At 46.3% G+C, this 11,659-nt stretch overlaps 5 protein-coding genes across 5 annotated transcripts; 3 read left to right on the top strand and 2 right to left on the bottom strand.

Moving 5' to 3' along the window:
- Positions 1-36: 36 nt before the first annotated feature.
- On the bottom strand, positions 37-1,788 carry I302_101075 (biotin synthase; the record flags this gene model as incomplete). The annotated part of the gene is made up of 8 exons (XM_019191084.1): positions 37-234; positions 349-465; positions 519-594; positions 646-788; positions 849-958; positions 1,069-1,305; positions 1,411-1,477; positions 1,558-1,788. 8 exons carry the CDS (start codon positions 1,786-1,788, stop codon positions 37-39), a joined length of 1,179 nt encoding a protein of 392 aa, XP_019047832.1.
- A 607-nt stretch (positions 1,789-2,395) lies between these two features.
- I302_101074 (uncharacterized protein) lies at positions 2,396-2,928 on the top strand (the record flags this gene model as incomplete). The annotated part of the gene is made up of 3 exons (XM_019191083.1): positions 2,396-2,547; positions 2,620-2,676; positions 2,775-2,928. 3 exons carry the CDS (start codon positions 2,396-2,398, stop codon positions 2,926-2,928), a joined length of 363 nt encoding a protein of 120 aa, XP_019047831.1.
- Positions 2,929-3,369: 441 nt separating this feature from the next.
- Positions 3,370-4,883, top strand: I302_101073 (uncharacterized protein; the record flags this gene model as incomplete). Its single annotated transcript, XM_019191082.1, has 4 exons — positions 3,370-3,924; positions 4,019-4,117; positions 4,185-4,259; positions 4,332-4,883. The coding sequence occupies 4 exons, from the start codon at positions 3,370-3,372 to the stop codon at positions 4,881-4,883; spliced, it is 1,281 nt and encodes a 426-aa protein (XP_019047830.1).
- Positions 4,884-5,399: 516 nt separating this feature from the next.
- I302_101072 (uncharacterized protein) lies at positions 5,400-6,904 on the bottom strand (the record flags this gene model as incomplete). Its single annotated transcript, XM_019191081.1, has 7 exons — positions 5,400-5,506; positions 5,583-5,686; positions 5,767-5,828; positions 5,944-6,158; positions 6,277-6,436; positions 6,497-6,574; positions 6,674-6,904. The coding sequence occupies 7 exons, from the start codon at positions 6,902-6,904 to the stop codon at positions 5,400-5,402; spliced, it is 957 nt and encodes a 318-aa protein (XP_019047829.1).
- Positions 6,905-8,116: 1,212 nt separating this feature from the next.
- Positions 8,117-11,370, top strand: I302_101071 (uncharacterized protein; the record flags this gene model as incomplete). The annotated part of the gene is made up of 10 exons (XM_019191080.1): positions 8,117-8,463; positions 8,579-8,737; positions 8,821-9,079; positions 9,133-9,212; positions 9,332-9,819; positions 9,884-9,921; positions 9,977-10,282; positions 10,353-10,473; positions 10,580-10,908; positions 11,137-11,370. The coding sequence occupies 10 exons, from the start codon at positions 8,117-8,119 to the stop codon at positions 11,368-11,370; spliced, it is 2,361 nt and encodes a 786-aa protein (XP_019047828.1).
- Between the last annotated feature and the right edge of the window lie 289 nt (positions 11,371-11,659).

Raw genomic sequence — 11,659 nt, 5'->3', positions numbered from 1 at the left:
CAAATGTCCTCCAGTATACCTAAACAATCTATCCATCTAGTAGCTTACACCGTGTAAAGCTTGTTGCTCTTTCGTCATCATCGGTGTGGTAGATACCGATTCTGAATCTTCGAATGATCTTTGACCCCTCAATCCCCATCTGCCTAACATGGCTTTGTCCTCGTCCCATCCTGAACATGGGGTGGTGAGCATTCGTTCTCCTGTGAAGATCGCATTGGCTCCTGCCATGAATGCCTGATATGACAACCGACATCAGCTAATCTTCTCACTAAATGGCAACATGATCAATCGCAAATGGCACGAATGATATCCATAATTATTATGAAGAAAGATAGGGAAATGACTCACCATAGCCTGTTCGGTCTCAGAGAAAGTATGTCGTCCAGCAGCTAATCTAATGATAGTCTGAGGTAAGACTATACGGGCAGTAGCAATCGTTCGAAGCACGGTGTGAACACCAACGGGCTACATCATGTTTCGTCAGCTGTGGCCTCCAAGTGGGGTTCGTGGTAGCTTACATCGTTCTTTTCCAATGGGGTACCTTCAATGGGAACAAGCGTATTGACAGGGAAAGATTCGGGATGTTTTGGTAATCTGTTCAGGCTACGTCAGCTAAGTTCGGTTATTGTTATCAAAGCAGCTCACCGTGAGATTTCATGAATCAATCCCACTCTATCTTCGTCCTGTTCTCCCAAGCCCAAAATACCACCTGAACAGACTGAGATACCGGCATCTCGTACAGCTTCGATAGTAGCCAATCGGTCATCATACGTTCGAGATGTGATGACCTATGTCATCGATTACGATGTCAGTGGTGTATGGGCATTTATAGGACCCAACACGCTCACCTCTGGGTAAAACTCCCTTGAAGTATCGAGATTATGGTTGTACGCGCTCAGACCGGCTTCTTTTAGTCGTCTTGCTTGGTCAGGCGACAGCATACCTAGGGTGGTACATACTGCGGAAAAATTCACATATTAGTATTTTATCCCTTGACCAATGGATGGGGTAAGATGAACGAGAAGAGCAGAAAAAAGATAAGAGCGTGGAAGAAGACGATAGACTCACCTTCCATGCCCATTCCTCTGACTTCACTAACCATCTTCAAGATCTTCTCGAACCCACTCTTCTTACCCGCCAAATCCCTCCACGCAGCCCCCATACAGAATCTTGTCGAACCGTTCTCTTTGGCTTCTCGCGCAGCTTTCAGTACAGGCTCGATGTCGATCAATCTTGATGCTTTTGTGGGGGTCTTGTAGGATGAGGATTGGGAGCAGTATTTACAGTCTTCTGTACATCCTCCGGCTGAGCGAGTATTACACTGTCAGCTAAAGTTCACCCAGCAACGATCATGACGGGATAAACAGCTTGGGGAGCAGATCAAACTACTACTACAGAAGTGATGCTTACTCTTGATATTCATCAAAGTACATAACTGGATCCTCGAAGCGTCCTGATGCATCCTATGGACTGTAGCCTATGTCCGTTTCCCCTCATCAGCGTTGTGCTTATAATTCAATGAGCTGAGTTAGCTGGGAATGAAAGAAGGGTACTCACAGCTCTGTAGATAGTCTCCATCAAAGGTGCATCAAAGATCTTCTGAATCTCTGATCTTCTCCAATCGTGTCTTACATCCCCATCAACGTATCTTGGTCTAGCCTGAGAAGAGTTGGGGCTGGGAGTGGGAGGTAGGTAAGGAGGATCAACAGCTACTGCGTGTCCTCTTGTGCCTCTTACGAGTGGTGCGATGAGGGTGGGTCGGAGTGCTTTGCTAGCTAGGGCTGGCATTTTGGTATGTATGTTGAGGGTATAGAAGGAGAAAACGAAGATGAGGGTTGATCAAAGATAAAGGAAGAAGGAAAAGAAGCGGGCGAGGACGAGGAAATTGGACGGAGAAAGGAACGAGAAACCCAATCTCTTTATCTAGGTGAGTGTAATGCACACACACTTCGTTTATTTGGGGAAAACAGGTACTCACTCGTATTGGACTTTACAAATCAGCTTAACGGAAGTAATTAAACCGAATACAAAATCAGATCCAAATCGTAATTCACCATTACAACATGCCCCATTCCTCATTATTATCTCCTCGAATACTACGAGTAGTGCTTTGTTACCCTGAATTCATTTGTTCATTTGTTCATTTGTTAACCGGTTACGACGCTCCCATCCAATTCCGAAGCTCCATTTACATCTCACCCTCATCGATCATTTTCTCACCCACCTACATCCTCGGACCGGTTCATGATACAACAGTCCAAAGACGGGACTCCGATAACCCCGCTTCCATTGACTTTGACTCATCATCATATCATTCCCTATCTAATCTATCCGCTTCGAGTACGAGCACGCAAGGAAAGAAGGGACACAAACCTCGAGGGGATGCATCGCAAGCATGTCGCCTGATCCTACGACCTGCGCGAGACAGGATCTACATTACTTACCTTCCGACCTACCCGTATTCAGTTGTAAGGAGTGTGGGCTGGTTATTGCGCTGCAGGATGAGTTGTGCTCCAAGGGATTTACAGGTGGATCAGGTAAAGCTTTGTAAGTGATTATCGTATCTAGGCTTCATACTGAAACGGCGACATATGTGCTGATGGAGGGCATGGTTGCTAGTCTGATGAATTCCACGGTCAATACCAATTTGGGTAAACAAGATGAACGTAGATTACTGTGAGTAGAGTCCATCTTGATTCAATGAACGCTTTACCCAATAAGATATGGGAAGTCCAAGGATGTAAGATGATGCTGACTCATCTATGCAATTATAGTACCGGCAAACACACCTGTGCAGACCTCCTCTGCGCATCATGCGGCTCTTCCCTTGGATGGAAGTACATCAAGACGCCTACCGCTGAGCAAAAGTACAAGGAGAATAGGTTCATACTTGAGCAAGCCAAGGTGGTGAAGGAGAATAATTGGTGAAGTGAGGGTGTATGACAGTGTATTAAGGTTGTACCGATATTGTCTCTCCATGAGTGTCAAGCGTTGTAGTTGTGAGTCATGTTCTTATGTTCATTGTTGTCTCTTTTATAACGTTCATGTATATCTCTTGTCATCATCTTTGTTGTCATATGTACATCTTACCTATGCTGTTACAGTGTATGGGTTTTGAAAGTATCAAGATATAAGGACATCTGCCCCAAAAGTGACAAGTCGAGTTGACGTTTGACTTACGCACTGACCCTCGATACACTAATCCAAGATACATCAAAAAGAGAAAACACTTACAATTCATTGCTTCGCCATCTTTCTTTCCTCTTTCCTCTTGTGCTTCCCATTATATTCGATCAATCATACGACTCAAGATTTCAATATCGCTACCTCAGCCCCACTCTCGATCACATCCCCATCCTTCTGCGCAAAATGAAACGACCCCGTTCATCCTCACCTTCCTCCTCCCATCGACCACATACCAAACCCCGACTAACCGGCTCAAACCTCCAACCACTCCCTTCTGCTGCCCCACGACGATACCCCCATTCCACCCCAGCACCCTCATCAATCAGAGGGTACTCCACATTCCATCCTTCCTCGAATGAGCAGCTAGTGGCAGGAGGCGAGGACGATTACTCTGTACCTGGTGGAATAGAATCTTCCTCTTCTTCCTCTACTTCCCAAATCACCCAAGATGTATCATTACCACTCGCTCCCCATACTACTACCGACGTTACTCACTCTCCCACTCCGCCCAATACCGAGGAAGCAGAATACATTGTAGTGGACAAACATTCCCTCCGACCATTACTTGGTTGGACGACCTACAAACGACTGAACCGCCAGACAGGGTTATTCGAGGATCATCTCGTGGGAGTTAGCGAGACTAACGTCCAAATGATTGGACTGGACCTTCGTGCTTTCCAGGGAATGGGGGAGATGAAATTGTATTTATGGAGTAAACTCAAACCTTGCGGTAAGATTGTACGTCCACTTCTACTTCTACTCAGCTTAATTCCTCCATTTCTTCTTGTACGATTTATGATTGGAATATGAGCTGATGAAGAGATGGAGATAGACATCAATCATAGTATTCAGAGAATACGAGGCTCGTCAACAATATACTGCTCAGGTCGATTTCGAGGATCGAGATAGTGCGTTGAGAGCTTTGGCCATTGTAGGTGATCTTACCTGGTATGTACCATCTAGAATGAGCTGACGTGAGATAATTTATCTAACTGTAGCTTGGTGGGTATTGGTATAACTTCGCTTGGCAAAGCTTGAGAATTTCTAGGAGAGCTTATAATCATTCTTTATGGGTAAGTACGTTCTCGTAGCTGTTCTATAATGAATCAAGTCCCGGTTCAAGCTGATATGAATGATGTTCATAGGGAATCGTGAAATCATCAGAAGTTTCTGAATTACAATCCCGTCTCCTCGCCTCGGATAGACGGAATGTCAGATACCCCCGCCATTTGGAACGTTCATACGGTGATCAATTCCTTACCAACTACGATTTGCCGATGGCCCACTTCAATCCCGAGAATTACAGATCATTCAACGATCTGAGTGAAGAGTACACGCCGGAGACAATCACTCTTGACACCAATAGGGAACAGGACCAGGAGGACACGAGATCCCCTACCTCCTCTCCCTCCAACCGATCGGAATCCTTCCCTCTCACATTGAAACGGGGGGAGATCCACCGAAGACTGTTGATGGAGAAAAACAAAGTGAAAGAGCACGTGCACCCCGAGTTGGCGGGGTTAGTTGGGTATAATTGGCAGACTGGGGGGTTGGAGTCGTTAAAGGAGGAGGAGGATCAGGGCATGGAAGTGGATGAGGAATATACATATAGGGATGGATTTGATGGGGGGGGAGAAGCGGATGAGGACGCGGAAGGGTGGATGGAGTTGGTGGAGGATTCTTGGGGTGAGATGTGAGTGGATCATGGATTGGTACTGTCGCTGGAGAAGATGGGTAAAGTATAATGTACGAAGTGATATGGCGTTCTGGTTCTGGTTTCCAGTTCGGTTTCGTCTACATGTGTAGTTTATTGCAATTTCAATCTGGTTCTGGTTCTGGTTGTTGATTGCTTGACGAAAAAACCAATACCAAAAATGTATACCAATTTCGTTGGATAAGGTTTCCTTGTATCTTATCAGGCATGTGCAGTGTATTATATGAACGTACCGTATGTAACCCAAGTCTTTCATGCTGCCTTTCTCCAATGAGCAATGCACATCAAGTGTTTGTGTATCTACAGATTCGGTTGATTGTGACTTATCCACGACATGTATACTAATTTGATTTTGTTCCATCCCATCGTCAAGTAAATGTCCATGCATACTTCTTGTATACGGTAACTCCAAACTCTATCTGTATGCACACTTTCAAGCCAGAATATATAAATACAACGAAGAAAAGCTCAAAAATAAGAACAAAGAACAAAGAACGAACTACCATTCAATCTCCTCTGGGAAGTATTTCTTGATCAATCCCTGATAATACACTTTCAGCTCGTCCACGTTGGGTGGAGCGTCGGATTTGGAGTATAGGTCGTATGCTATTCCAACCACCAGGCCATCAGCTCCACGTGCTTGTTCATAATCACCTGATTTTGGTTGTGAGCGACGACTCACGGTTGAACGCTCGAACAGCTTTCAAAGCCTGTTCGTCCTCTTCTACCATCAGGTGTCTGTAGGCGTTTGAACCTGCTCGGTGCCATGGGTAGAACGAATGGTATCTACATCGTACATCGGAATCAGTCCTGCTCGTCAACTCTAATATTGTTTTAAATCATGTGATGTGGGTAAAAAGACTCACCGGATCATCCATAAGCCCTCTTTAGGCAAATTCGACTGAGTCTTGCAAATGTGGTAGAGGTACTGTTCACGCCGTTAGACCTTCATCAGCACTCAACTCATCTATACCTTGTATCGATTGTGATTGTGATTGTGATTGTGATTGTGATTGTGATTGTGATTGAAGGGGACAACGCACCTCGTCATGTCCAAAACTAATCATAACATTCTCCAACCCACAGTGTTCCTCATATATCCCCAAATCAGTCTGAAGCTTCTCATCGTAGTAATCTGGGTTTTGCTTGAAGCTCTCAGGACCGTAGATAATTTCGTCGACGTATTTGCAGCCTACTACGAAGGTATCGCCTACTACGTCCCATTGACCGTCTGCTCCGAAGAAACATAGGAGTTTGCCTATATCCGATCTTGGGTATTAGCTTACCAGTCCTGCATTAACCGGGAAGTATCGGTGATCATGTTTCATGGATGGAGAATGTCTATGATTGTGGTCAGAATTATAAGGGGAACTTACCCAGATCATGTATAAGACATGTCAATTGCATCCACTCGGGTTTCCCATCCTTCCTTGCTGCCTCGGCAGCCTGGAGGGCATGGACGATCTGAGGAACGGAGGTGTCGGGATCGGATTCGTCCACTAGAGTGTTGAGGAGCTCGAGAGCTTCCCATACCCCCTAATTGCGAACTCGGATGATCAGTATATGCCAGAGAGGAAGGGTGTAATTTTGACCCACCATTCGTGCTCTTACGGTCTCTCGGAATTCTTTTCTGATTCGGAGGTTGTATTCGAGCGTTTGTTTGGTGTGTTGTTCCTACCACATTACACCAGAATCAGCACGTTATTCGATAGAGAACTCAAGTCCAACTGCGTAACTGTTCCTTGTGGGTTCGATAGGTGAAATTTTACCCACCGCATAAAAATTCTTAACCCTATCACAAGCATTCTCGTACTGCCTGAACCCCGATTTGTCCTTCTCACTATCGAATTTACTCTCCCCGTCGTACCCCACCTCGTTCTCGATATGTTGTTTGGCAGATTGCTTCAGTTTGAGCAAGTTTACTTCATCGATCTGGTCCGAGACCTCGTCCATTGCCTTGGCTCGGGATTTGACGTAGTCGGTGATTTCGGGTGCGTGGACCATTGTGTATAGTTACTTTGTCTAGATCTTAAGGTAGCGATGGTGTGGTGTGAATATCAGTATGACTTGGTGACTTGATATAATGATACAATGATTTGATGAGTGTCGGATTTGACATGGAGGTAATCCCGTGTTTATATATCCCATGATGGGTTGGAGCAGCTGCTCACGATAGAAGAAAGAAAATCTTTGTGGTGCTTCTTTCTTACGCCGGTCCGGCACCGGTATGCAAGGCATCAGGAGAGAAGTGATGAAAATGGCAGGCAATGGAGGAATGTCATGGCAATGACGATCATTCTATCCCGATGTCGGATATTCCATAAATGGACAAAGTGGTTTCCATTTGCGGTACGTGGGGTAACAGGAGAGGAACAGCTCAAAAGGTGAGATGTGGTTGAACGGCTTAACTTGGGAGTGGGAGGTCCGATATCGGATAGAATCGCCCGACTCGGATGACACGTGTTTAGCGAGCTGAATGGAATATTGACAAAGCCGATTGATCTTAGTGGACTGCTTATGTCGTTGACATGTGTCCAGTCGAACAAGAGTAGTGGGGATCATCATGCGGTCTGGGCATAGTCAGTCTACAAGAGTCATCATGGCCATCGTCATCACATGGTGATGAGTCCATCAAGGGACAAGAGCGGACTGATGACCCACCATATTGAATTGACGGATTTCCGTACGTTAACGTTACTCCGTATCATCTATCGGACTTATCGAGCTTCAAACGACGGACCCATTCGTCCTCATGTTCTGCCTTCGTGTCCGTGATGATTGGAGATGCCGCAGGAATGTGACTCCACCATAACCTAGTCGGTAAGACTGATCTTCTCTCCTCCATCTTGCATCTTCCGATAACCTATATCGTTTTGCTCGTTCAAGTGCAAATCTAAAGTCCCATCACTTTAGCGCGGTGGTATGCTGAAATCACATCTGCTGGGGTCAAGATCCTACATAGCTTCAAACCCTTCTGATTCTCTGCTCGTGTAAATCTGAAACCCATACCTATCATAGGGGGGTCACGTGATATGCACTAACCTGCCAACCACGTGTTTGAGCGTGGTGACGATTTCACTGAATAGATGTGATCGATCCCAAGCTTAGTGGTACTCTGTGCGGGTATCCGTATTCAGTTGATGAATCGTTGATCAAGAATAACCAGCAACAACATACACCCCAAACAGAGCATCGCAAGCAAGCAAGCAAGCAACGATGCCCACCCTCCCCATCCTATGCTTCAACGACGTATACCGCGTCAACCAGAAATACAACCCACAACCAGGTGCACCGCCAATCACCAAGTCAGACGGTCAAAACATAAACGTATCCCAATTCGCTCAACTCCTATTCTCAGAAAGAGATAAATGGGCAGATCGATCCGAGACAAAGACAAAAGGGAAGGATAAAGAACCTGTTAAAGATGGGCTGGTACTATTCGCGGGGGATGTGTTCAACCCATCGGTGGAAAGTAGTATTTCAAGGGGAAGTCATATGGTGCCGTTGTTGAATGCGCTGGAGCTCGATGTGGCTTGTGTGGGGAATCATGATTTTGATTTTGGGTATGTTCTGCTTTCTTTGCTCTCACTCATCCACTCGTAGCTCTGCGGTGTCTGGGAATAAGGTTGAAGGTTGAGAAGGGGTCATAGCTGATTGTCCGAACATGGATATGGTCAGATACCCACACTTAACCAAATTGATACAGTCCACTACCTTTCCTTGGCTATTATCGAACATCATAGATGAGAAGACGGGGCAAGTACCCGAGACGTTGAACAGGTACTGGATAACAGAGAGATGCGGAGTAAAGATCGGTGTGATAGGATTGGTCGAGCAGTGAGTCGTGTACTTCCCTGCAACCCAAATTATCAGGAAGATCGTTCCTCTATCTACTCTGTACACTGATAGACCCAATGTAGAGACTGGATAGCTACCATCCCATCATGGCCCAAGACTTTCAAATACCGACCTATGGTCGAGACCGCGCTGGAACTATCGAAAGAGCTCCGTGATCCCAATGGACCACATCAGGTCGACATCATCATTGCCCTAACTCACTGCAGAGTACCCAACGATATCAAGCTTTGTAATGAGCTGGGAGCGGTGGCTGATAAACCCGGTGTGGAGGATGAGCACGGTGTGGATCTCTTGATAGGTGGTCATGACCATATCTACTATGTAAGCGCATTCGATCTGATCGACATGTGTATGCTGATTGCAATGGTGGATAGATTGGGAAAGGGCATACTTCCTGGGAAGGGTATTCAGGTAGACACGACGCACCAGGGACGACTGAGGACAAAGGTGTAAGGTACGTGTCAACAGCCCCCCTCCCTTCCCTCTTCTCTTTATTCAACGTCCCGTCGACTCCAACTTCGATCGGAAGTTTTCTTCCCCCATCGGATGTAGCTAACATAACACGATATGCAGATTGATCAAATCAGGAACAGATTTCCGAGATCTCACGTCCGCCCTCCTCGAACTCACACCTACCAAACCAGGCTCAATCCGAAAACACCTTATCATCTCCCTCAAGGGGAAACATCTATACGTCCTACCCTCATCGCCCTCTTCCGAGCCATTCGATAGGATGGTCAAATCATTATTGGCCTCGGTGTCAGAAGCGATCCAGAAACCTGTCTGTTTCACCTTATCGCCCTTTGATGCTCGATCAGAGATAGTGAGGACACAGGAGAATGGGCTGGGTAATTGGATTGCGGATGTGCTGCTGCACGCCTATGCGGAGAGTATGATTGATAAGAGCAAGAATGGATCCAACTCCAGTAGTGGAAGGACTACCCCGGTCAATGGGAATGGAGAAGACAAGGATTGTGCGGATGCTGTCATCATTTGTGGGGGGACTTTGAGGGGGGACTCGCAGTATGGTCCAGGGAAAATCACGCTTGGTGATATACTAGGTGAGCTACCTCCTCCTCTCCCTGATACGGTGGAAGGTGATAGCTGACTTGACGTGTGATATAGAGATTCTACCATTCGAAGATCCAGTAGTCTGTATAGAGGTAAGCCTTCCCTCCTTTACCGTAACCGGTCAGCTAACGTTGAGGTCGTACATAGATCGACGGAGCAGGCATATGGGACACCCTCGAATCGGCCCTATCGAAATGGCCCGCTCAAGAGGGACGTTTCCCCATCGTATCAGGCTTGGCGGTCCGATGGGATCATACGAGACCACCCAACCAACGTGTCATCTCTGTACATAAGTTGACTCACCCGAAGAAAGACGAGGACGATGAGATTGAGAATCCACAGGATTTTATCGATTTCAAAGAGCAGGATGATGGGACGAGGGTTGTGGTTAGGCAGAAGAAGTTAGAACTTGGTGAGGAGATTAAGAGGGACAGTAAGAAAATTTATAGGGTGGTATGTTCAGCTGTGTCGTCCTGATACATGATTGCGGGTGGAAGCTGAGTTGATTGGTTTGATATGGTAGATTACGCGAGAATATATGGCACTGGGTTTCGACGGTTTCACAGATCTGAAAGATAGGAAGTATATCGTGGATGATGAGAATGGGCAGATTATGAGTAGTATCCTACGGTCATTCTTATTGGGTAAGCGATAAATCTCATACACATAGATCCTCATTGCTTGTTTATTTCGCCCTATCCTCAAGGAAAAGCTGATTTTTCCTTTTGCTTGATTGTTGGTCCCACGCAGGCTCCTCATACATATTCAGACACAAACAACTTGAATCGGCCGCCGCAGCCCACCTATCTTCAAGAACAGATAAGGTCCTCTCAAAAGCAAGAGCACAACATCAACATTCTCCTTCCTCCTCGCTCTCTTCCTCTCCGCAATCGAATAAGGGGTTCTTATCGCCCAATCCAACTAACTCACATAACAATGTGCTCAGTCCCGTATCTGAACGATCGGAAAATTCAGCTTGGGGGGTGTTGAGACGGCATGTGGTGCAGCATGATTGGGGGACTATAAGGGACGCGTTACATGTCGCGAAGCACGAACATATGAGTGGGGTGGATGAGGTTGTGAGTTGTCGCTCGTTGTCGTTCGTTGTTTGATAATACACCGCGTAGCGTTATTATAATGGCTTTTGCTTTTTTTTACCCACCTACACACCTCGTCCCCTACTTACACACCTCGTCCCCTGTACACTGCCCTCATCCCTCTTAGATTGAATGTTTCATCAGTGGACCTTCATTAAACACTCGCGTGTCCCCCCTTGATCAAAGCTAATGTCCGATTCCGTGTTTCAGGCCGGCCAAGCAATGCGCCAACACCGTCAAGCTACCCCTCACATGCCTGGCGAATGGAAATCACGAGCCGCCACCCCGATACCCCCTCCAGGGTCCAAACCTGGACAAAATGCCGATGATGACCTCTTGGTGAATCAGGAGAAGAAGGAGTTGGAAGGGTTGAGCGATGATCTCGCGATTGTTTGTCCGTTGATTGATGGGAGAATGAGGGATGTTGCTGAGGGGAAGCCTTAGGGGTTGATTGTCAGATGCATGGCAGGGCTCGTCAAGTCATGGAAAAGGGGTTGGCAAATTTAAGAGGTGGACGGAAGACTAGTCTAGACTGTAGAGCGTAGAGTGACAGACGAGAGAGAAGTGGGAAGTGGTATCATTTGTATATAATCATAAACCCATTGCATTAGACAATCTATGCATCGTTGTACATAGTCTGATATGGAACGAACACCATGGACGCTTGCCACAGCAATGACATCTGACATCTGATGATTTTGACCTAGAACGGGAGTATGATCTAATAACCCTT

The sequence above is a fragment of the Kwoniella bestiolae genome, chromosome 1, assembly GCF_000512585.2.
Source record: "Kwoniella bestiolae CBS 10118 chromosome 1, complete sequence".
Taxonomy (NCBI): domain Eukaryota; kingdom Fungi; phylum Basidiomycota; class Tremellomycetes; order Tremellales; family Cryptococcaceae; genus Kwoniella; species Kwoniella bestiolae.
The sequence above is the reverse complement of the archived record's forward strand: the minus strand, read 5'-3'. Positions and strand labels throughout refer to the sequence as shown.